The sequence below is a fragment of the Caretta caretta genome, chromosome 2, assembly GCF_965140235.1.
Source record: "Caretta caretta isolate rCarCar2 chromosome 2, rCarCar1.hap1, whole genome shotgun sequence".
In the NCBI taxonomy this organism is placed as follows: domain Eukaryota; kingdom Metazoa; phylum Chordata; order Testudines; family Cheloniidae; genus Caretta; species Caretta caretta.
In genome coordinates this window covers 251,352,910-251,379,508 of record NC_134207.1, presented here as the reverse complement: position 1 = coordinate 251,379,508, position 26,599 = coordinate 251,352,910, and the positions used below count along the sequence as shown (strand labels likewise).

The following is a 26,599-nucleotide window of genomic DNA, read 5'->3' as shown; positions in this document are numbered from 1 at the left end:
CCCACTGTGTTTTAAGAGATATTTTTAAAATATGTATTTGGTTAAAAAGGAAAGTTTTTATATTTGATTAAAAGTGTAATGGTGTTTGTTTGAGTGTTATCCTAGAACTACATGCATTTCTCTTTAGGTGCATGTGAACCTTATTTTTCAGCTTTGGAGGTTATCCTCTCACTCATGCCATGTAGTCAGTCTTTTTAGCACTTTATCATATGATCCCCAGCTCTAGTCCACCCCTGTAGCTATTCAATGGGATCCAACCTTTCAGTGAAGAATTGCAAAGTATGCCACCTAAGAAAAAAGAAATTAGCCCTTAAACTAAATTTTTTTCATTATATAGTCCTGTAATTTTTAAGCCTTTATTTGTTTGATTTCAGAAAAAAAATAAAGTGACTTTTTTCATTGATATGCATTAAAAACAGACATCTCTGCTCTTTTCTTTAGTATAAAGACAAATGGGCTGAATCTTCAGCTGTACCTTTTCACCTCCCCCAGTCCCAGGACTGGATGGGGACCAGAATGGGTGATGCTAAAGCCAGCTTTGTACTAGCTAAGGATTCCTCCATATAGGAATGGAATCCTGAGCTGCCCATATAGCCTTGTTTTAAGGTGAACCACCTTTTTCCTCCCTTTGACTCTCTCCTCAAACCTTCCCCTTGCCTCCAGTTCCCTCTCCACACAGGATCTTACTGACTTTTTCAGAGAGAAAGTCAAGAAGATCCAGTGTGGCCTCCTCTCTCCCTGTCTTCCCTCCCACTTCCTTTTTATTCTTCTATCTCAGAAAGAAGTTTCCTATTTCTTCCTCTCCTCTAACCCTTTTCTCTGCACCAGTGACCCCCTATCATCCCAACTTCTTGGTATCCCTACTCCCTATGCCCCTCTCCTTGGCCTCTCACTTTCCTCCGGCTCCTTCCTTTCACACTACAAGCATGCTTTAGTCTTTCCCATATTGCCTTACCATACCTGCCTCTACAACTATCATCTCATCTTCCCTTCATCTCTAAACTCACCAAATGTTCTGTCTACCTCTGCTATTTGGAGTTCCCTTCCTCCATTTCCATCATAGACTCTCTCCAGACTGCCTTCTGCCATCTTCTAAAATGCTTCCCAAAGTCTATAATAATCTCTTCCCGGTCAAAGTTTAGAACTAGTACTCCATCCTCATCCTCCTTGACCTGTCAGCTGCTTGTAGTGCTGTAGACCATGCTCCTTTTTCTTGAAAATTGGCCCTCTTTTGGCTTTCATGACTCTTACGTCTCCTGATTCTTGTCCTATCTTTAATCGCTCTTTCAGTATTTTGTTCAGAGGTTCCTCCTTGTGACACCTCCAGCTTTCTGTGTGGGTCCCAAGTAGCTCCATGGCTCAACCCCCTCCTCTTCTGTCTATACAACTTCTCTGGGTGATCTCATTTGCAAACATGAGTTCAGGTATCATTTCTGTGCTGACTATTCACACATCTAGCACTCCACTCCTGTTCAAACTAAAATTTCATCCAGTCTTCCTGACATTTCCGTGTAGATATCAAGCCGTTGGCTTCAGCTCAGTATGACCATAAGAGAGCTCTTACTCTTTTCTCTGCAAGCCCTCTTTCCTCTCAGTCACTATGGACTGGACCCTTATTGTCCCGTCACTCAGGCCAGAAAACTAAGCATCATGTTTGACTCCCACTCAACTGTATCTCCATATACTTTAATATACTTGTGTATAAAAACACTCCAACAATTTTTGTATTAAAGGTTTTGAAATTACACTGTTTTTATATGCGGCACTATGCATTCAAGTTTAATAACCCTTAAGTAGCTATTAACAGATAAGGAAATGCATATTACCTGAATGTAAAAAATTTAAATGAAAAAATATGTTTCTACTTCAATCATATACATTGAACAAGGCCTGGTTCTGATAGGCGCTAAACATCTCATGCATGGTGGTGAGCATGCCCAGCTACCATTGGTTTGACTGGGAGTTGAGTGAAGTTCAGCACATTGCAGAATCAGGTCTGTAGTGAATACTCCATGATAGATTGGAATGTAGTTTGGTTATACATTTGTACACAGTATTTTAAATAGACACATAGCAATGAGGTTTATGCGAAGAAAAATGTAATCTTGTAGAATTATCAATGTCTTTTTTTTTTTCCACTGTAGCTCAGAAATTGGGCTTAGTTGATCCTCCTTCCTTGCCACTAACAGCAGAAGAGTGGGATAAAGTAAAGCAAAGATCCATAAAACAGGGAGATTCTGTGCAACCTTGTGCAATATGTAGGGAAGAATTTGCACTTCAACCACAGGTACATTTATAACTTTTGGAGTGTATTCTGCACAAAAACATACTTTAAACAGTTATTCACTTATTATTAGTTATTCATTTTCCAAAGTTAGTTATATTAGAAAATTTTAGTTGGAACAAGAGGAAAAAATGAGAGATTCCAACTTGAGATATTTGTTGACTTAATGAGCCTGTTGTGTAACTTATTTTGCTACACTTATTCATTTGCTTTATTTCCATTTTATTTTGGTTTATATGAATTTGGTACTTGTGGAATGAACTGGACTGACAGAACTAAAGTTTAAAGACTATGCAAGAACAAATTCAACAAAGGTGATAGCAGTGAAAAAGTTCCTGCAGCACCCAGTGTGTGTCACAACCCTCATCCAGAGAGAGCTTCCTGTTAGAGGTCAGAAAAGAGTTCAGTCTTCATCCAGACCTCTGACACCTCTACCAAGAATGTCAGTCAAAATACAAGTTGGGGGTGATTTTGGACATGGCTCGACAACACAAAAACAAAGAAGAGTACCGACATCAACTCATTTCATGAGACAGAACTATAAGATAAAAGTAAAGGAGTACTAGTGGCACCTTAGAGACTAACCAATTTATTTGAGCATAAGCTTTCGTGAGCTACAGCTCACTTCATCGGATGCAACGAAAGCTTATGCTCAAATAAATTGGTTAGTCTCTAAGGTGCCACTAGTACTCCTTTTCTTTTTGCGAATACAGACTAACACGGCTGCTACTCTGAAACCTATAAGATTGTGAATTTTGGTCAGTAGTGACCTTGGGTGGATTTGAACTAGTGACCTAGATGTGAAAATTCTATTTTGTTATCTTACGGCTGGCTCTGCAAATACTTACTGCCGCGTGGAGTCCTACTGAAGTCAATAGAACTTCTGAAAGTGGTATTCACTATGATCTGTATAAGTGTTTGCAGGATCCAGTTCTTAGATTGCAAGCTGTTTGGGACAGAAATCATGTCTGCTTTTTGTGCTGTGCATCACTGAACACACTGTCCGTGCTCCACAAATAATTTTTATAAAGTTTGTTTTCACTGGTTCCCTTTTACTAAGAGAATGTCAATTATATTGCCTATTTAAAGGATCATTAGACCACATTCTTGACTTTCTAGGTTGTGCAGGCTCCTGCTGCTCAGAAATCCTGGTGTTCCCAGATCCTGAACTATTCCTACACAGGTTTCAGAATGGTAGCCATGTTAGTCTGTATCAGCAAAAACAATGAGGAGCACTTGTGGAACCTTAGAGACTAACACATTTATTTGGGCATAAGCTTTCGTGGGCTGAAACCCACTTCATCAGATGCATGGAGTGGAAAATACAGTAAGAAGACATATATACATACATATATATAAGCCCGTCTTTTCATGTACTCTGTATATGTATCTTCCTACTGTATTTTCCACTCCATGCATCTGATTAAGTGGGTTTTAGCCCACGAAAGCTTATGCCCAAATAAATGTGTTAGTCTCTAAGGTGCCACAAGTACTCCTCATTTTTATTCATACGCATTAAGCTGTCGTATCCTGTACTCTTCAGTTTCCAGTTTTAGCTTTTTTCAAAGTCTCAACACAGTTGAGGATTTCTTCTTCTCTTGGCGCGTGTAACTCTGTTGGGCATCATTGCATTCAGCCCCCAACTCCATAAGGTACTGAGCATCTTCAGCTCCCCTTGACTTAAGTGGAAGTTGAAAACTACTCAGCATTTTACAGCATTACTTACTTGAGGGTAGGGTGAAAGTAATCTAGGCAATTAGGTGTTAAAGGAAAAAAGTTTACTGAAGCAGATAAGCTGTGCATGGCCTAGTTCTTGCTCTTCTGTAAATCAAAGTGTTAGTCTCTGAAGGGTATCTTGTTAAGGCTGTTTATGTTGTCTGCTGGTACCAGAAGAGGTAGAAGCCAATTATTCTTAGAAATCTTCTTGATGAACCTCAGTAACAGACCTGTCAGACAGGAAAGAGCAATAGCTTCAGATGAGGCCATTTTAACACAGTTTTGTAGCTAAGAAATTTCTGGTCAGTCAGAAGAAAAACCCATATCCCACATGTGGATAATGGGGATTCTATTGAGCATGCTCAGTGGAATCCCTAGCTGTCACTCAAATATCTGATTGCCTCTCCAACCATTATATGGCCAGATCTGAAACTGCCCTGGAGAGAGATGTGGTATAGAATGCTTAATAGGACATTCTTTTGCTGCTGAAAATATTACTCTAGGGGGGGAAAAAACTAATAGACCTCTATATCTAGTCCTGCAAAACTTCCATAGGTCTGTGCCCATTTGGGGTTTGAGCCAACCAAAAATAGCCTAAGTGGCTAAGGCCTTAACCTTAGTTCATCAGAATTATTAATGTACAGTAGTTATTGATTGTGCAATTTACTTTAAAAAAATTGTCTTGTTTTCTTGTGATGCTAGTTTTAAAAAATTAGTTCTTTAGTTATTTGTATCCACAGAGTGAAAATGGTGTGTCCCCAATACAATTTGGTCATTTAGTCACAATTTCTGAGGGCATGTCTGCATTTTACCTTGATGGTTTTATACATCAAATATATGCAGTCTAAGCATAATTGTACTAAACATTTTATTAATATTCCCTCATGTATAATTTTAGAATTACTTAAACAAAAAGGACAAGTAACTAGCTAAAGATGAGAGCTGTTCTTTAGACAGATGTTAATGGTAATTAGGAGGAGAAAACCATTATTCAAAGTTGCTTGTAAGTTTCTTTCATTCTGCATTTTGGGTTATTTTTCTGCTTTGTTTGTTGAACTGGGGTGGGGGCAGTGGGTGCGTTGAAATTTCAGTTTTAGAGGTTGATTATTTACTTTTTGCCTTTTACCACATAGCTACCTATTTAAAAGAAAGTGTAAAATTGCACAAAGATAGGTGGTATGGCCTTGAAGAACAAGGCTGTTCTGCTAAACTCAGGCAGTCTGGCTACCCTTTAGGTCTAAGTTTTAACTAGAGAGAGCAAAAGACAGCACTCATGAAAAGATTACTTTAGATTTGGCACAAAAAAGGGAAATGTCTCTGGAATTCTTTTTGTCCTGCATGTTTCATTAAATTTCTTCCCTCAAGGGAAAAAAGCCACTGTATCTGAAAGCTTTTCCTTTAGCTGGCTGTTTAGCTATTAATCCTTTTGTGTTTGCCAGTTCAGTAATGCATAGTACTTGTTCTAGTTTCACTCCTTCCCCAGTTATTCCTTCCACTAAGGACCAACTGCCTTTTTTGTCTAATGCTGTACGTTTTGTCAGAATAGAGATCACTACCATTTGATATGAGTTTGGGTCAGAAAAAGGTGAAGTTTGCATGAAGCTTGTGAGCACGCTTTCTCTGAGAGAGCTGTGTGTGCTGCATATCACTTGTTGAAATTTAACTGTTTTCTGGGGGGGAAATATCAGTTTTTATTTTAAATGTATTTTCTCTTGTCATTTTATGGCTCCTCCTTCTCCCCTTCCCCCGCATTTGCTATGGGCTTCTCTATATGAAGTAGTTCAAAATTAATGAATGACCATTTCGTTTCTTTGAGTTGTACTTTATTTTTCTGGTTGCTTCCTTCAGAAGTTTTTTATGCTGTTCATTTATATTTCTCTTTTTAGAATAAAAATTGCAAATATTTAAACTTCATTTTCAATAGATGTCTTTTGCAATACTACTAACAAGCAGGATTGTTAACATTTCTGCATTCAGATTTTTTCTTTTACTTCATGTATTTTTGGTGTTCAGCTTTTAAACTAGTTTAAACTTCAAGCTGTTCTTGTTGTTTTTTTTCTGTGAACAATAGGTGCTGCTTTCATGTTCCCATGTATTTCACAGAGTGAGTAGACCCTGGTTTAACTATTAAAGTATGCAATACAGCATTCTTGTAATTTAAATACTCTAAATCTACTGTAAGCACAATTTCTGGTTTTACAAGAAGGCATTTTGACTCAATAGCATTTACTGTTAGAAACATAATTTACAGATGATATTATTCCGGTTTTACAATGGTACATTTTGCATACAAGGGAAACCCACACGTTTGTATACTGATTACTAATTATGTACATGGAAGTGACAGATAGCTTAATTCATAATATTTCACTCCATGTAAATCTAAAAAGAATTATCATCCTTTTGCTTATTTCCAGGAGTTTATTGATATAAATGTATATTCTTGTAAATATATGCTCTTTTGAATTCACGAAAGGGAAAAAAATGTTCACTTAGTGTAATCTAAAGTGAATCTGGTTTATTTATGAAGAAAAATTAACATTACATCTAAAAATTATAAGTGATTTCTTACATTTTTAAATATTTTTCTAGGCATGCCTGAAAGCTTTTGAAAAGTTTGCAGGTAAAAAGACCTGTCCTTTGTGTAGAAAGAAGCAGTATCAGACCAGAGTAATACATGATGGGGCGCGTCTGTTTAAAATAAAGTGTATTACGAGGTAAGGATTACTTCCAATAGAGCTGTTGTCACTGAACAACATTTATTTTGCTGTATTGCTCCAAGTTACATACTGAAAATTCAGCACTGGTGGATGCACTGTAAATATTTAAATATTTGAAAAATTTCAAATGATTGTTTCAAGTAATTATTTTGTTCTCTTTAAATTTATATTTGCATTTGTTGAACATTGACATTTTGTTTTCAGCAGAATCCAAGCTTGCTGGAGAGGGTATATTGTTAGAAAATGGTATAAAAACTTGAGAAAAACAGTACCTCCTCAAGATAGCAAATTAAGAAAAAAATTCTTTGAAGCAAAGGTATGTTGCATTTGTTTCTTCAGTCTCAGTTAATGTTCTGTTCTTTCCTAGTCTTCCATTAAATCAAACATCCTCAAAGCCTCAGTCAGTCCCTTTCTAGGGGCAAAGAGTGACAAACACTGTAATGTAGGCCTTACGTAAAACACAGATTGTGTTTTACATAAGGCCTAACCTGTGCTCAATAACAATATTTCTTTTCGTTTGGGATTTTTCTTTCCCTTTCTCATAAATCCCAGGAATCTGTTTTTCCTGTAGAAGTACATTAAGCAGATATGGTAGTAAAATAAATGAATTGTAGATTTCGTTATTAGTCACTGGTCTTTCATAACTACTCCAAAAATTGGACTGGATAGTCCGGTTCCAGAACACTCTTACACATCCTCCAAATCCAGCTCAGAAGTGAGAACATAATCATAGAATCATAGAATATAAGGGTTGGAAGGGACCCCAGAAGGTCATCTAGTCCAACCCCCTGCTCAAAGCAGGACCAATTCCCAGTTAAATCATCCCAGCCAGGGCTTTGTCAAGCCTGACCTTAAAAACCTCTAAGGAAGGAGATTCTACCACCTCCCTAGGTAACGCATTCCAGTGTTTCACCACCCTCATAGTGAAAAAGTTTTTCCTAATATCCAATCTAAACCTCCCCCACTGCAGCTTGAGACCATTACTCCTCGTTCTGTCATCTGATACCATTGAGAACAGTCTAGAGCCATCCTCTTTGGAACCCCCTTTCAGGTAGTTGAAAACAGCTATCAAATCCCCCCTCATTCTTCTCTTCTGCAGGCTAAACAATCCCAGCTCCCTCAGCCTCTCCTCATAACTCATGTGTTCCAGACCCCTAATCATTTTTGTTGCCCTTCGCTGGACTCTCTCCAATTTATCCACATCCTTCTTGAAGTGTGGGGCCCAAAACTGGACACAGTACTCCAGATGAGGCCTCACCAATGTTGAATAGAGGGGAACAATCACGTCCCTCGATCTGCTCGCTATGCCCCTACTTATACATCCCAAAATGCCATTGGCCTTCTTGGCAACAAGGGCACACTGCTGACTCATATCCAGCTTCTCGTCCACTGTCACCCCTAGGTCCTTTTCCGCAGAACTGCTGCCTAGCCATTCGGTCCCTAGTCTGTAGCTGTGCATTGGGTTCTTCCGTCCTAAGTGCAGGACCCTGCACTTATCCTTATTGAACCTCATCAGATTTCTTTTGGCCCAATCCTCCAATTTGTCTAGGTCCTTCTGTATCCTATCCCTCCCCTCCAGCATATCTACCACTCCTCCCAGTTTAGTATCATCCGCAAAGAGTGCAATCCACACCATCCTCCAGATCATTTATGAAGATATTGAACAAAACCGGCCCCAGGACCAACCCTTGGGGCACTCCACTTGATACCGGCTGCCAACTAGACATGGAGCCATTGATCACTACCCGTTGAGCCCGACAATCTAGCCAGCTTTCTACCCACCTTGTAGTGCATTCATCCAGCCCATACTTCCTTAACTTGCTGACAAGAATACTGTGGGAGACCGTGTCAAAAGCTTTGCTAAAGTCAAGAAACAATACATCCACTGCTTTCCCTTCATCCACAGAACCAGTAATCTCATCATAGAAGGCGATTAGATTAGTCAGGCATGACCTTCCCTTGGTGAATCCATGCTGGCTGTTCCTGATCACTTTCCTCTCATGCAAGTGCTTCAGGATTGATTCTTTGAGGACCTGCTCCATGATTTTTCCAGGGACTGAAGTGAGGCTGACTGGCCTGTAGTTCCCAGGATCCTCCTTCTTCCCTTTTTTAAAGATTGGCACTACATTAGCCTTTTTCCAGTCATCCGGGACTTCCCCGGTTCGCCACGAGTTTTCAAAGATAATGGCCAATGGCTCTGCAATCACAGCCGCCAGTTCCTTCAGCACTCTCGGATGCAACTCGTCCGGCCCCATGGACTTGTGCACGTCCAGCTTTTCTAAAAAGTCCCTAACCACCTCTATCTCCACAGAGGGCTGGCCATCTCTTCCCCATTTTGTGATGCCCAGCGTAGCAGTCTGGGAGCTGACCTTGTTAGTGAAAACAGAGGCAAAAAAAGCATTGAGTACATTAGCTTTTTCCACATCCTCTGTCACTAGTTTGCCTCCCTCATTCAGTAAGGGGCCCACACATTCCTTGGCTTTCTTCTTGTTGCCAACATACCTGAAGAAACCCTTCTTGTTACTCTTGACATCTCTGGCTAGCTGCAGCTCCAGGTGCGATTTGGCCCTCCTGATAACTTTCCTACATGCCCTAGCAATATTTTTATACTCTTCCCTGGTCATATGTCCAACCTTCCACTTCTTGTAAGCTTCTTTTTTATGTTTAAGATCCGCTAAGATTTCACCATTAAGCCAAGCTGGTCGCCTGCCATATTTCCTATTCTTTCGACTCATCGGGATGGTTTGTCCCTCTAACCTCAACAGGGATTCCTTGAAATACAGCCAGCTCTCCTGGACTCCTTTCCCCTTCAAGTTAGTCCCCCAGGGGATCCTGGCCATCCATTCCCTGAGGGAGTCGAAGTCTGCTTTCCTGAAGTCCAGGGTCCACCTTGGGGCTCTCTCCCTATAGAACAAGAAGCAGAAGCAAGGCTAGTTCTTCAAGTAGTGTCTTTATGGAGGCTCCATTTGAGGTGTTCATGCTTCTTTGATTGGAGATTTTTGGCATCAGTGTCTGTTTGGTGTGTGCATACACTGTAGCTATCTTCATGCCCTGTACTGAGGGTATATTGGACTGTGGTGGACAAATTCCCCTCAGTTCCTTCTCAACCACCTTGCCCAGAGAAGGAGCATCCTCAGCATTCACTTGCAATTCTACTTATTAACTAGTTTTTAGTCAGTTTTATTCTTTTCTGGTTTATACCTTTTATTTCTTTAGTTAGTTTAGTGTGCAGTTCTTTTTTTCCAGTTTGCCAAGGCTTTTGGCTCCTGCTATACACACGTTCCTCTCCCTCCCCGCCCAATCCCTCTTGACAGTCAGGGAAGTCCTCAGGGAAGCCTATTTTTGTTGGGGTATGCCTATATCTGCAAGCTTCAAACCTTGCCTCATTTGCCAGGAGTCCTTCCCAGTTAGTGATGGCCATTCACACTGTATATGCCACCTTGGGGATATACACATGCTTGCTATGTAAGTTCTGCACAACTTTAAAAAGTTGCTCTAGGAGAGAGAGAGAGAGAAATAAAACTCCATCTTCTAATAATGGAGCACCACCCCCTTTGGATCCTTGTACAGCGGGCTCTAAGGGTATGTTTACACAGCAAAGAAAACCTGCAGGGTGGGATGGTCCCAAACCTCAGGCTCCAGGTCGAGTCTGGAAGTCTACACAGCAATGAAACAGCTGCACAGGCCAGCCATGAGTTTTTCTTTGCTGTGTAGACATATCCTGAGTGACCTTCGTGCCCCATCATCCTCTGCAGCTCGCTCAGCTGCTGAAGCTTTGAGACCTGTTAGAGACACAGGGAAGACCTCATCTAGGAGATCCATGAAATCTCCTCAGAGAGAACACTGTTCTAAAAAGACCTGCTGCAGCAGAGACCCCGTACTCCTAAAAAGATTTCGACGGCGGCTTCAAGTGCTCCTGGTACCAAGACTTCCAGATCAAAGTCCACAAACTCTCATAAGTTGCAGGCTTCCCATCACTTCGTACCAAAGCCGCAGCAGCATTGAAGCATGAGCAGAGTACAAGAAATAAGGATCCTGTACCTAAGAAGTTGGTACTGCCTGCACCAACTGCTGCATCAGTACCTCAGTTGGCAATTCCGCAAGTGTTGTTGCCTCCTTCGGTATCACAGCTTTCTACCTCTTCACTAGATCTTCACACAAGCCCATGCAGTACCACAGAAGTTCAGATTCTCCAGGGACCTGTTTTTGTCTCTAATGAGCCTGAGTCTCCTTTACTGAACTCAGACTCCCGGTATCACAAACCTGCATTATCTCTGGTACCTCAGGGATCGCTGGTACCTCTTAGTTTCCCACACAGTCAGACACTCACTGCACCCTCATCTTCTCCACCATTACACTATATAAATGAGAGCTCTTCAGACTCTCAAATATCAGTTCAGGACTCTCCTCACTGTTTACCCAGACCTGACTCTCCTGAAATTATTCAGCCCAAGGACATTCCGCTGTCTCCATGACCTAGGGTGGTTCAACAACCTCCTGGATATGACCAGGGCTAGATGCCTCCACAGTTTTCTTAGGGGCCGCCTCAATGGCCATACTGAGACCACTGAGCATTATAATCACCAGTAGTTTTCCAAGGCACATAGCATTCATGTGGAACACCAGAGACAGCATTCCTCACTCTCATGCATTCCCCTTAGCAATCATCGTTGCAGAAGGAAATGTTTGAGGAGCAAGAAAGGAGGGCTGACAAGGAGCATACTCTGCAAACAAACATATCATCATCATCTTCAAATGAAGCGGTTATGCCTCCTTTGCTTGTTGCAGATGACTTCAAACAGTTCCAGACTTGATGAAGAGAGTGGCGAACACCCTCCAAATTCCATTAGAAAAAAATCCCAAAGGCCTGCCTGTGAATAAAGTGCAGTTGAAGCCTGCCAAAAATGATTTAGCAAACCCCTGACATTGCCCCCTGACAGCTCCAGAGAGCAGATAAAAAATACTACATCCTGGCGGGGGCTCAGTGTCTTTATTTTCTCATCCCGTTCCCAGCACCCTCGGAATGGATGCAGTTAATGAATGGAACAGACAGCACCATTCAAAAGCTACCCCACACGACATAGACCAGAAGTGTTTGATTCACTTGGTAGCAAGAGTTATTCGTCTGCCCCCCCAGCAGTTTAGAATTGTGAATTACCGGGTGATGCTTACAAAACAGTCACATCAACTATGCCAAATTTAATTATCTTATTGAGCATTTCCCACAAGAACACTGGGAGCAATTTCAGGCTGTCATTGTGAAGGGACAGCTCCTGGTGAGGATGACTTTACCGGTGCCTCTTAACACAGCTGACAGGGCAGCTCGCTCCATCTCCACAGCCATGGTCATGTGCCTGTCATCATCGCTGCAGTCCTCAGGCTTCCTGCGTAAGGTCCAAAATGCTGTAGAGAACCTCTCCTTCAATGGCCTCAAATTATTCAGTGAGCCCACAGATTAGTCCTTACATTCTTCTGCAAGCAGTGCCCCTGCAGGTAGTCCACATTCGGATGTGCACATGCCCAGGGGCGCTCTTGATTGGAGACTTTCATTAGCAGCGTCTGTGGGTCATGCCTGCACCCTAGACATCCCTGTGCTCCTAGACCCACTGCCACTCCAGTTCCTTTTCAAGACTGTGACTTGAGATGGAGCATTGCTGTGTTCGTTAGCTAGCTATGCAGCTTGGTACCTCGCTCACATCATCTTGTCTTTTGGCATTTTCTTCTATTTTTTGTTAATTATCACGGTATGCACTTTGGGGGTTAGTGTCCCCCTTCTTCATTTGCCCGATAAGGGTCTTTTTTTCCCCACCCTCTCAAGTCTTGGTCCACAGACTCAAGTACAGTTATGCCCAAGACCCCGGGCTTCAAACCCTGCCAGATGTACCACGGGTCTTTTCCCCTCAGGAATAGTCATTGAAGCTGCCTCCTCTGCCTGGGAGAGACTCATGTCCTCTCCAACTGTGAAATCTGCTCAGGTTCAGAAGCAGGTTAAAAAAAACCCTCCTGTTGATGGAGCACTCTCTGAGACTCGTGGGATCCAGTTCACCCCCTGTATCTTGGATCTAGTTGATCAGAGCCCTGGTGACTGGCTCTGATGTGACAGTAAAAGACCCCAAGGGCCCTTCACAATCATCCAGACCCTCTCAGAAGAAGAGATACCATTCTCCAGAATGGGATAAGAGAAGTGGGAAAGTCATCTCCTCGAGCTAGGTCTCAGGAGACTTCATATCCTGATACGGGTAGCGCTGAGGCTCTCATCCCTTCCAATTCTGAGATCATGGCGCCAGCTAAGAAAACCAAGCCACGTACCAAGAAAATGTCAGGTAAACAACTTAGAACAGCATCAGCACTAGACTCATTGTCTTTGGAATACAAGGACTCCAGAGCCAAGCTGAAATGGTCATTGGTACTGTCTTCTGTAGCCAAATGTGAAGGGCACACTGATCACAGTTCAGTATTGTCTCCAATACCACCCAACATACTGACTCCTGAGCATCCCTGTCTAGAGTCCCCGGTACCATCCAGGTTCCTATTCCATGAGGACATTGGAATCTTTGGAAGAGCCTGAATCACCATTACTGAGGGGTGCCGAAAGACACACTGCCAGTACCAACTCACCTCCTGGAGCCTATTTACCCTCCAATCCCTACCATATTTAATGATGACTCAGTCTCTGGTACCAGTGTGGTCACCAGCCCCACACAATCTCTTTGAGGATACCAGTGCAATCTCAGCACCCTGTCCGGGCCCCAGTACCAACTCGACTACCAGGTACTCACTGAGGAGGAAACTCCCAGCAAGAGATATACCTGGCAACCTTGGGAAGGACAACCTTGAAGCCCTGCCTCCTTCCCTTATTCCTCACCCCGGTGGGCTTATTGGAACCCCTGGGCTTCTTAAGGTGACTAGTTCTACAGGGTCGCATCTTATGAGTGCCCTCTTACAAGCAACGACTGCTTCCCTTGGATTCCGCTCCACAGGAGGATCTTATAGAGGAGCAAGGACCAACTGAGGAAGAAGAAACACCACCTTCAACAAATCCTCCTCCTCTCCAGATGAAGTTGCCATGCCTCTTCCATCATCCTGTCAGTGATTTCAACACCTTATGAAACATATAGCGGAGAGCTTGCAAATTTCATTGGAAGAAATATATGAACTCCAAAATTCCCTGTTGTACATCCTTCTTACATCTCCTCAGGGAAAAATCATCTTGCCCATCAACAATGCTCTGGTGGCCCCAGCATGTACGAAGTGTTCTAGCTACAATACCACCTATGCATAAATGGGCTGACAAAAAATACTACATTCCACCCAGAGACTCAGAGTATATTTTTTCCTCCCATCTTATACCCAACTCCCTAGTTGTCAAGGCTGTTAACTAACAGAACAAGCAACATAAGTCCTGCTCAGTGCCATCTGACAATGAGTTAAAATGACTGGATCTGCTAGAGTGCAAAAGCTACTTGTCAGCTTCTTTGAAGTTCAGAATAGTCAGTTATCAAGCCCTGATGGCAAAATATGATTTTACCAACTGTTCAGTTTTCATCTTTTATTGAACACCTACCTCGGGACCAGAGGGAATGATTTCAAGCCCTCATAACAGAAGGCCAGATAATTGCCAAGACATCTCTTCATGCCTCATTAGATGACATCGATACAGCTGCATATTGCATGGCTATTGCAGCAGTCATGCACTGAGCTTCTTGGCTGCAGTCCTCTAGCCTCCCCCTGGAGGTACAAAATACTTTCGAGTACCTTCCCTTCAAGAGGCCCAGGTTGTTTAGTGATACCATGGATGGTCCTTTCATTCATTTAAATACTCCTGGGCAACACTATGATTTCTGGACATTTATACAGCTGCAACAAGGAGAAAATATAGTAGATCACAGACAGCTCTATGGTCTCACAAAGTCTGCTGCCAGCCCATGAGAGTGGCTGAACTCTCCAGGAAGAAGCCCAGGTTTGCTAAGAAAGGGCCATCTTATATAGCAATCTCCCAGTCAGTGACATCATCAAAACAACTATTTTGACCCATTTGTTGAGGGTCACAAACTGTCTTCTGCTCCAGCTTCTACACTACATCTGTTCCCCCTCCACCTTTATGGGGATCACTCTCCCATTTTCTACCTTTCTGGGAGCTCATCACCTCAGAGAGATGGATCCTAGAGGTGATTTCTACAGCCTACTCCATCCAGTTCAGTCCCCTCCTCTGTCTTCTGAGACCCTTCTCACAAGGATCGCCCTCCTTCCCCTCTGCCTCAAAGTCTTTCACTGGACTTCCATTGTTGGCAGCAGGTCCACCTCCTTTCTATATACCCTGGTACTGGAGCGCAAAGGTATCTAGGGCTCAGGCACGGATCTGCAGATGCTGCTGACAAGTCTTTAGTCAAAAGTGCACAGGTGCACACGTATCTTGAAACTCTTGAACTCCAGTTACTGTACAAGGTAAGTAACCTCCTCTTCCTTGAAAGATTCTAGAATTACCCTTTTCTTACTGGGTATATATACTCCTGCAAACAAATAGTTTCCGTAGGTCTCAAACAACTCAGAGGTTCTGTCCACCCCCGTTTTCCACCTACCACATAGGACCTAAGCCACCTAAGAAGAGACCCAGACTACACAAAGGGAAAGCATTCACCATTACAACCCCACTGACACAGCAGGAATCATCTGTGAAGAGCTTCTTTGGATGCCTTGGAACACTCTCATGATTCTGATCTGATATTGCACTATTCTGCTTAGCTTATTCTCTCATTATTTGCAGACTGGCTCTCCGATTTCCACAATTCATGGGAGCAGATTTACCAACAGATGGGTATTGGAAGTTATAACATCAGGTTATTCCATCCACTTGCACTCTATGCCCCCCCTCACATTCCCCTTCTCTATCCTTTTCAGGCACCAATCTCATAAGTCTCTCGTGAGATAGGAGATTCTGTCTCTTCTCTGCTTAGAAGCCATTGAACAAGTTCCCACTGTACAAGGGAAGAGGATTTTAATCCAAATATTTTCTCATTCCCAAAAAGAAGGGCGGGTGGAGACAGATTTTAGATCTCAGGATGCTGAATACCTTCATCAAGATTCAGAAGTTCGAGATGATGACATTTGCAGTTATCATCCCATCCCTTGATCTGGGGGACTATTTCATAACCCTCAACCTTCAGGATGCATACCTTCATGTTATGATACACTCTTCTCACAAGAAGTCTGTACACTTTCTAGTGGGCCAGGACTATCATCAATATTACCACCTCAGAGTGTTCTTGAAAGCTATGGCAGTCGTTGCTATGCAGCTTCGTCAATAGAAAGTAAACATTTTTCCATATCTTGACAATTGGCTCTTAAAGGAGCCTTGTTACACTGCAGTTCAAACTTCAGTAAACAAGGTCACCTCTGTTGTCAAGGTTCGGTCTTCAGTTCAACATCACAACGGCCTTCCTCCTACCTGTGCAGCGGATAGAGTTCATAGGAGCCATTCTCAATGCTACAACATACAGAGTCTATCTACCCAGGGACACAACTTGACAGAACTCACTGCACAATTTCAACTAAGTCTTCAGGTCACAATGAGATCCTGCCTCCAACTTCTTGGACATATGACAGCATTGAACCTTCATCATCTTACATGCCCGTTTGCACCTGCACTCCTTCCAAACTTGGGTCAGGTGAGTCTGTACTCCTGACAGGAACAGTCTGAACAAGTTGCTCTCTGTCCCTTGTCACATATTAGTCTCCCGCGACTGGTGGAAGAATGTGGACAAGGTGCGTTCAGGGGTTCCTTTCAACCAACCCCCTCCCACCTTTACAGTAGTTTCTGATGCATCTATCCTTGGATGGGGAGCTCACCTACAGGATACTGCACAGGGTGGGTGCACTGCCCAAAGTGCACCATTCATGTCAGTATCCCAGAATTCAGGGCCATAAGGTATGCCTGCCAGCACTTCTTTCCCATGATAGAAGGTCAATCCATTCACATAATGGTAGACAACAGGGCCAGGATGTACTATATAAATCGATTGTTGTGGTCGGGGGCAGGGGGCAAGATTTTCCTCCCTCTGTTCAGATGCCATGATGATGTGGAATTGGTGCATAGCTTGCCACATCCTTCTCTCAGCAGTCTTTCTGCCTGGCTTTCAAAACACCATAGCCAATGTCCTCCGCAGACATTTCACTCAAGTGCAAGTGAGAAGTCAACAAATCCACACTCAGACAGATTACTCTCCTGAGGATTCCCAGCAGTAGATCTCTTCACCACCACTGTTAGCTGGAGCTGTGTGAACTTCTGCTCGAGGGGAGGTCTGGGCCATCATTCCTTGTGAGATGCCTTTATCCTCTCATGGTCAAAGAACCTTCTATATGCCTTTCTTCCAGTGCCGCCAATCCTCAGGGGGTCCTGAACAAAAGTCAAACAAGGCCAAGCCACGGTCATCTTGATTGTACCAAATTAGCCGATTCCCTTACATTTTCCAGCTCTCTTCTCGGCCGGTCATCAAGCCTACCATTGACCCCTCCCCTGAACGTTCTCTCGCAGGACTTTAGGAGTGTTCTTAACCCCAACCTCAAAACTTTATGACTCAAAGCCTGGTAGCTGGATGGAGATTCAGGAGGTCCTGCTTAACAATAGAATGGAGTCCACAGAAAAACTTACCATCAGAAATAGAAAATATTTGAGCACAGCTTTACTCCCTGACACCTATGTCCTGCCGATTCTTCCATTTCTAAAGTTTTAGAATACCTTTTCACCTTGAAGGAGGTCTTTCATTGAGCTGCATTAAAGTTGATCGGGCAGCTAGCTCAGCTGTGGAAGGTTTCTTGGCATTTGCTCACCCTGCAACTTCTAGATTTATCAAAGGGTTATCAAACCTTTTTCCGCAGGTCAGAAAGACCACTTGAACCTAGGTCTCAATTCTTTAATGAAACCTCCCTTTGAACCAGTGACTACCTGTACACATTTACACCTTTCCATGCAAACTGCCTTTTTTTAGCATCCATTACTTCTGCTCAAAGAGTTGGTGAGCTAAGAGCTCTGATGGCTGACCTCCCCACCCCCATACACTGTTTTCTTCAAAGATAAGTTGTGCCTCTGACTACATCTGCATCCTTACCTAAAGTCAGTTCAGACTTTCATATAAATCAAAATAGTCATTTCCCTATATTTCATCCTAAACCCCTTCGGATGAGGGAAGATGTTGCCTTCCATACCTTAGATGTTAGGAGCGCACGGGCATGCTATTTGTACAGACCAGATCCTTTTAAGCTTCTATTTGTATCTCTTGCAGACAGAGCTAAAGGAACATCAGTGTAACCCAGAGACATTCTAAATGGGTTACCACCAGTATCTTCTCCTTCTGTGAAGCTGCTAACTTATCATAACTAGGGTTACCAGATAGCAACTGTGAAAAAAATGGGATAGGGGGTGGGAGGTAATAAGTGCCTATATAAGAAAAAAGTCCCAAAAAATGGGACTGTCTCTTTAAAAATGGGACAGATGGACACCCTAATCATAGCCCATTCAATTAGGTCTCAGTCCACATCCATTGCTCAGCTAAAAGATGTCTCTATAGTGGAAATAGGCAGAGATGCTACATGGGCTTCAGTCTACACTTTCTCCAGATACTATGCCCTAGTTAACACTTCTCAGGCAGATGCTGTCTTTGGTTCTGCAAACAGTTCTAGATCGAATTGCAAAGCTCCCAACTCCTTCAGAAGGCACCGCTAGGAAGTCAACTCAAGTGAAGCACCCATAGGGACACCACTTGAAGAAAGAGGTTACTTATCCTGTACAGTAACTGGAGTTTTCAAGATGTGTGTTCCTATGGGTGCTCCACTACCCACCCTCCTTGCCCCCTGCTTTGGAGTGTTGTCTCTGTGGGACTTCGTGGTAAAGAAGTTAATTAAGGACAGTTTATCCATTGCAATCTATATACCCTCAGTACAGAGCATAAGGATAGGTACATGTGCAGACTGAGTGAATGCTGCTGCCAAAAATCTCTGATTGAAGTAACGTGTGGTGCATGTGCACCTCAAGAGGAGCTCCTGTAGGGGGACACATCTCTAAGAACTCCAGATACTCTATAGGGCAATCAACCTCTGTCTTGGGAGCTAGGACACTGGAGTGAATCTGGCTCATTGGAAGTAGCCAGCTAAAAAGAGCCTGGGGAGTTTCCATTTTCAGCCCTTCACAGTTTTCTCTCTTCCCTTGTTGCAAGTGACAGGCAGCTCAGCCCAACTTTCCAGATTAGTCAGTGACAAATACCCACCTGACACCTCCCCGACAACCACCAAACCCACCTCTCATGAAGCCACAATCCCCTATAAGCTGCCAAAAACTTCTGAGTAACAAGGACCTCAACTTGCCTTATGCCCCCTCCCCCAGCAGCTTAACTACACACATAAACCAATGTAGTTAAACTGTTGCAAACCCCTGTGTAGACACTCATATCTGGTGCAAACTAAATCAATGTCCAGCTTAAACCAACATAAGATCATCCACACACTGTTGTACCTGTTTAACTAAACTGATTTAAAAACCCACACCTTTAGCTAAATGGGTAAAACTATGTGTACAGTCCAGGTTTTACTGTTGCTCTGTCTTCTCTGCCCTAACACAGTTTGTTATACTTACTTGTTGCATCTCATTAGTATGTAAGCTCTTTGGGGCAGGGACTACATCTTCCTGTGTGTTTTGTACAGCCTTTAGCATAATGGAGCATCAGTCATGGTTGGAGCCTTTGGGCCCTACTGCAACAAAAATACTTCCCAGCCTTAAAAATCTGACAATTTAATGTTTACTGCAGGCCTTTGTAACGGTTACAAAACCTGCAGGATGGAACTAAAGAGAACTAGCTTTATTTTTTAAAGAGACCTTAAGGTCTCATTTAAACTTAGTTTGGGGAGAAATGGAAGGTTTGGTAGCTAGAGACTATCTTCTTCAGATACTAGGTAGGGGAGAGCCATGTAAATACCTGGATAGATTTTTTCAGAATGAGTGTTTTTGAGGATTAACTGTTATACCCCATAATATTAACTTGTCTTCTTACTAATAAGTGCCCCACAGTCCTGATCCCCAAAACGCCACAGTTTTGGAAGCTAAGTCCCATGGTCCTGAACAGTTTTAAATATGCTATCTCACATGTCTGCTAAGAGGTTTAACTCTTTGCAGCTTGATTTTTCCATAAGAAATTTGTACTGTCACCTATGGTCGAGGCCAAGAGTATAGGGATTCAAGAGTATTGGACACTTCATAAGGAAACCAAGAACATCCACAGTCATTTATTAATAAACATTTTGGAAGGAATACTAACCTCAAGCTTTGAGTCTTACACCAATTATTAGAGACTAGGATGAGCCCGAATGTGGGGGAAGGGGCAGGGGAGAAGGCAGCTTTTTCCACATCTGCCTACTGCAGTGTTCTTAACACCTTCCTCTGAAGCATCCAATACTGGCTACTGTCAGAGGCTGGATACTGAACTAGATGGACATTGGGTCTGATCCAGTATGGCAATTCCTATGCATTCCCCAATATACAAATCAACACACCAGATGCAAGTATAATTACCATGATACTATCTGTACCTGCCACTACAAAAGGCAACCTGCTGCACCTCTTTGGCTTCTTCTCTCTTCCCTGCTTTGGTTTTTGAGTCAGTTCTTGCTGGTGATTTGGAATCATCTTTTTGATTTTAAATGCCACTTAAAGAAACTTGACACAACAAGGAAGGCATCAGAATTATGACTGGAAACAAGGGCAGTAGCAATCTCAAGAAGCACGTGTGTCATAACACTGATTAATATTTAAACAAAATTGTTTAAATCCAACCTTTTTTTAATTTCAACCCCCCTTTAAAAAAGCAAAATGGAAAATGTGTAATACTTGGACACTGGGGCTTTATACTGCTAATTCCACTGTTGCTGTTTAGTAGCATGATGCTGTTCAAAGATTCAAAAATGGCAGCTTCAATTACAAATATTTTCAAGGCTAGTTCAGTTTTAGGCAATGATTCTCAATACATGGCACTTTGTGAACCTGCACTGAACAGTATGGTGGCAATTCTTCTTCTTTCTGTTCAGACACACACGGATAACACATACTGATTTGGAATTCCCAGGTTTGAATGTGTTTAGAGAATATAAATCACAATCAAGGGATACACACTCATTTTTCTTAGTTCTTTTCTCTGTGGCTTTCAAATGAGAACTGGCTGTCTCCACTTTTAGCTTTCCATACCTTTGTTTAGTGTCCGTTTGTTAATAAAACACTTGGGTAATTTTTCACATACAGCAATCCATTTCCAGATGGAAAAAAGCTTTTCTAAGATGCATTTCTCCTCTCATAAACTTGTGTCATGCTCTTAAAATGTCACTCCCCAGCTGCTAACAGAACTGAACAGTGGTACAGTTAAGAGATTGGGGGTTAGCAAGTAGATTTTTTAAAATATAGACCAACTTCCTTTGGCAAGCCCACAAAGGTCAAATGTCTAGTTTTGCAGTCTTAAACAATTGCCATAGAATTAGAATGTAGGCCTGAAATATTATTGTTAAGAAGAGTGTATTTTATTTGTCTGATGATGATACAGTAGCCCTTATTATACTGATCCATTAAAGTTCTTACTAATTTAGATCAAAGGGAATATGAAAGGTCACTGAAACCAAGCTATGCAACTTTTTAGCATCAGTGGGTACAGAAAACAAAGTGTTGCCTAGAATGCCGTGTGTTCGGTAGTGAATTTCTTTGATCCTTATCTATAAAGTCTGCTTGCATAAGTCATTTAATTGAGGTATGATCTTTTACTGCTGCAATTAAATCTTTTCAAATGCATTGCATTGTCTCCAGTTTAAGTAAAAGTCTTGACTATTGTTTGGGAAGCTAGGTAAGTCATTTGTAAATCCGTGCAGTTGACTTTAGTTTCCTCTCCCCACCCCCCACCCCATGATTTTTCCCAACAATTTTAATTTAAATCTCACCAAACAGTATAATGGTCCTGGAGTTTGTTTAGTCGTTTGACTTCCTTTATCACATGGTGATAGCAAACATTCTGTTGCTAACTTGAAGTGGCTCCAAGCAGCAAGACTAGGAGGATATTAAACCAGTAAAAGCTTATCAACTGATTCATTGATACGCTGTAAACTCTAGCCTTTTCATTTTACTTTTGAGGGTTGCCATAGGTCAACACATTAGTAAACAATTTGCTGACATTAAGATGGATCACTTAAGAAGGCTTCTCTGTACAGAGTTCACTAAGGTGCTTTTGTTTGCATCATTTCATTGCAAATGATTGATGTCACTTTGCATATTGATATAAAGTAGTTAGAACTCCTAGTTTGTCACACCGTTCAAGCTGAAATATTTCCCTAATGACCCTATAATGAAATCACAAAAAGATACAGATTAATTACTCAAAGATACTTTCAGACATAAGCTGTTTTGGTGTACTGAGGAGCCAATAGGCTGAGTCGCACTTTTACCTATTAATCAGTTTCAAATTTTTGAAAAATAAAATGATGTAATAACTTATGCATTGACACAGATCAGGATTTAGCATCAGTAATGGTGAACATAATGCCTAGTAAATTAACACTACCAATTTCATATTCTATAAAGGGTGCTTATCCCTTCCTATATAGACTTTAAATATTTATAGGCCATTTAGCATAAACCCCCATTTTTAAGAGTTAGCTACATTTCTGTCTTCCAGTCCCTGATTCCACTTCCTGAGTGATGGCTTGGGGTCATTCTGCAGAAAATCCATTGGAAACCTCAAAGCAGGTAGCATCCATGCAGGGGAACCTGCTGGATCAGTCATAAGCAAAAAAATGTCTCCTCTGATTCTTGTATGGCTTTGGCTCAGGGAAGCCTGATGGGAGGACCCAACATCCTTTGGCTGAGTAGGGCAGGGAGAACACAAGTGTGATTTTGAGGAGCGAATGGTAGACCTCTTACAGCTGAGTCTAACAGAGGGAAAGAGGAACAAACAGCACAACCATTGTCAGACAAGCTCATGTACAGCTTCTCATTTCAAGAGTTACATGGGTTATGTGGAAAAAACTTTTTACCCACTGAGCAGCAACCTGCTGGGATTTTTGGAAGAAGCTGGCTCATTCCCCTGCCTCTAGCTCACAGCAGCAATGTGTGCTCTCTTTACTGTCTGCTCTTCCCCAGCAGCAGCATGCCTTTCATAGTGTTGCCTAAGGAAAGACACGAGTAGAAACCGACACTGAGGATATACGCTACAAGGTGCCAGATTCTGTGTCACTTTGCTCATGTGCTCATCACAGAAACAGAGGATGAAACAAAGGTGGCTTTAAACCAGTGATACTCAATTAGATCTACCTGTGGGCCGATTTGAGAATTTTATAACAAGAGGTGGGTCATTTGTGCAGAAGGTGGACAAAAAAAAATTCAGCTGCCAATAAATAAAGCCTCGATTACAACATAAGTATTAGTGTTTCTATCTTTTAACGAAGTTTATGACTCAACATTATTACCTGAGTTTGTGGTAATCTCGAATGGGAGAGGTGACATCAATGATCTCTGTCAAGCTCTGTGAAGAGTGGTTTGTAAGAGGTCAGGGCAAGTCACATGCATGGGGGAAGATGCTCATATGTCAGGCGATTACAGTGTTGGTTTTTTATAATGTTCATGGTAGAAAACCCACATTCACAGACGTACGTTGATCTGAACATTGTTAAAAGATAGATGGGTTGATTCTGGCTGTTCTGAAACTGGTCAGCATATTTAGTCCAAAAATCACGAAGTTCCACTTCTCTGAATTTTGCCTTCAAGACGTCTGAGCTTTAGAGCCTTACAATTTCTAATTGAAAGGCACCTTCATCAATTGAATCAAGAATATTCTTTGCTTCAGAAGGGCAAGATCCATTGGCAGAGGCAACAAATGGAACAAGTAAAAGCAAATCCTTTGGAATTTTAAAATTCTCAAATTGCATTTTAAAATTTTGGATCAGATTTTTTAGAAATTATTGAATCGCATTCAGTGAAGTTTCAGCTATAGCAACAACATGCAATGTGAGTCAATGCAACATCTTTCCTGTTAAGTCTGTCTCAAAGATTTAAAAATTCCTCTGAAAGGGACACACTTTTTCAAACAGATTCCTAACGCTGCTTGCATGACCCTGGAGCTGCAAGTTGAGGAAATTCAAGTGACTAGTAATATTGCACAGAAAAGCTACCTCTGACAAACAGGGGACATTATTCATAAATTACAGGAACTCGCAAGCCTTGTTGGTCTTGTAGTTTGAAAGAATGTCTGTTATTTCTTTTTGAGGCGCACAAAACTTCTCTAACACGTGCTCCCGACTTAACCAGCGAATGTCATCGTGCTGCAGCTGGTCACTGTGTTCGGCTGAAATGTCTTGTAAAAGAGCTTTAAAAAGACGATGTTGCAAACTAGAAGTTGAGCATGTGTAGTTCACTAATCTCATCACAGTACCCGTTTTTTTTTTTTCAAGTCCCCAGACAACTTACACACAGAACAATCTAGTGAATGATGCAGTGAAGTGTATCACTGCCAAATGTGAAACAAAGCCCTTCTCTTTCCCTGTCATGGAGGGATCTCTGCGTGTAACAAGCGAGTTTACTTTCTACAGATTTAAACCATTTTTTTTTCAAAAAATGGTTCTCTTTTCAAAAATGATCTCTCCTGTGGTGTAGGTTTCCAATGGTATTAAGCACAAAAATTCTTCCTTGAAAATTTCACTTTCATAAAATCTAACAAACAGTGATAACTGGGCAGTGTCACTTAAATTGCTTGATTTGTCCACTGCAAGAGAGATGTATTTGGTGTTTTTTAAATTGGAAAGCAGTGGTAACAAACAGTCCTCATAAATTTACCTCCAATTTTCCCACTGCCGTGGAATCAGACAGTGGAACTTGCTTCACACAGTTCAAAATGTCATCTTTATTTTTATCTCCAGCAAAAAGCTCCTCCAGCATTTCCATCGTGCACTCCTTCACAAGTTCAGCATGCAGGGAAGGCTTTTTCTTTTTAGTTAGTACCAACATTATCCAAAGAGAAGTAGCTGTTTCTTTTTCCTGTACCGTCGCTGATGTTGTGAGAATGACATTTGAAGTGAGATAAAAAGACTTCAGATTTTCAATTCTGTCACATCTTGCAACACTGCCAGGAAGATAGGCTGAATTAAATTTACTGTGTGTCATAAATATAAAGGGAAGGGTAAACACTTTTAAATCCCTCCTGGCCAGAGGAAAAACCCTTTCACCTATAAAGGGTTAAGAAGCTAAGACAACCTCACTGGCACCTGACCAAAATGCCCAGTGAGGAGACAAGATACTTTCAAAGCTGGAGTGGGGGGGAAACAAAGGGTTCTCTCTGGCTGTGTTGTCTTTTGCCGGGACCAGAGCAGGAATGCAGGTCAGAACTCCTTTAAAGGGTTAATAAGCAATCTAGTTAGATATGCGTTAGATTCTGTTTTGTTTAAATGGCTGATAAAGTAAGTTGTGCTGAATGGAATGTATATTCCTGTTTTTGTGTCTTTTTGTAACTTAAGGTTTTGCTTAGAGGGATTCTCTCTCTATGTTTTGAATCTGATTACCCTGTAAGGTATTTACCATCCTGATTTTATAGAGGTGATTCTTTTACTTTTTCTTTAATTCAAATTCTTCTTTTAAGAACCTGATTGCTTTTTCCTTGTTCTTAAGATCCAAGGGTTTTGGTTTGTGTTCACCTATGCAAATTGATGAGGATTTTTATCAAGCCTTCCCCAGGAAAGGGGGTGTAGGGCTTGGGGGGATTTTGGTGGAAAGACGTTTCCAAGTGGGCTCTTTCCCGGTTATATTTTGTTAGATGCTTGGTGGTGGCAGCAATAAAGTCCAGGGACAAAAGGTAAAATAGTTTGTAGCTTGGGGAAGTTTTAACCTAAGCTGGTAAAAATAAGCTTAGGGGGGTTTTCATGCAGGTCCCCACATCTGTACTCCAGAGTTCAGAGTGGGGAAGGAACCTTGACACTGTGCCTTGATTCAAAGTGGTGCTTTATGTTGACGGCCTTACAGAGGGATACAGTAGTGTGGCACGGTAAACACAAAAGGTTTGTGTTTAAATGAGGTGGCATAATAAAAAGAAAATCCGCTGTCCAGGATGGGTTAAAAGCTCGGCTCTCGCTGTTGACTTGGTGACATTTACTCCCATTTGAATGCATTTTTGGCTCCATTTCCATCACTAATGAAAAAATGGGCACCGTCCAAGCTCAGCTGCAGCCGATGCGATTGCAAGAACTTCAGATCCAGTAAGCAGTGCTTAATTTGTGCTGGGGCTTAACCCCAGCACCTTTAGCCTTGGAAATTCATATCCCCGGCTTCTCTGCGCTCCTGGCCAGCAGCTGCTGTTGTCCAGCCACCCAGCTCTGAAGACAGTGCCGCTGCCAGCAGCAGCAGCATAGAAGTAAAGGTGGCAGTACCATACCACGTCACCCTTACTTCTGCCCTGCTGCTGCTGACAGCACTGCCTTCAGGGCTGGGCGCCTGGCCAGCAGCCACTGCTCTCCAGCCTCCCTGTGAATGCTTAATTTGTGCTGGGGTTGCCCCCACACCTCTTTCATTACAAATTAAGCACTGCCAGTAAGTTATTTACTAAATCATAGGCAAATGATAGGTAGTGCATCACTGTTTGTGAACTTAATTATAAACATTTTTTAAGGTGAGCTGGCGGGACACACAGGAAGCCTTGGTGGGCCACATTTGGCGCACAGGCCACCTATGGGGTCTCACTTCTTTAAACTCTTTATGTACTCACCATATTCTGGTATTCTGGGCCCTGCCTGACCACCAGCAAAAGCTGAAGCAGCCTCATGGCTGCTCTAATTTATGCTCATTTCTGATGGCCACTATAGGTTTCTCATGGAAATA

At 42.1% G+C, this 26,599-nt stretch overlaps 1 protein-coding gene across 5 annotated transcripts in view; it reads left to right on the top strand.

Moving 5' to 3' along the window:
- Positions 1-26,599, top strand: part of RNF32 (ring finger protein 32) — a 53,920-nt gene that overhangs the window by 22,957 nt on the left and 4,364 nt on the right. For 3 of the 5 annotated variants that reach the window (XM_048837606.2, XM_048837609.2, XM_048837607.2), the window contains 4 exons: positions 2,145-2,287; positions 6,072-6,104; positions 6,593-6,717; positions 6,925-7,036. In XM_048837606.2, the coding sequence (XP_048693563.1) occupies positions 2,145-2,287; positions 6,072-6,104; positions 6,593-6,717; positions 6,925-7,036 (413 nt within the window). The remainder of the gene's footprint in view (positions 1-2,144; positions 2,288-6,071; positions 6,105-6,592; positions 6,718-6,924; positions 7,037-26,599) is intronic. The other 2 variants (XM_048837608.2, XM_048837610.2) reach the window with 1 other exon arrangement.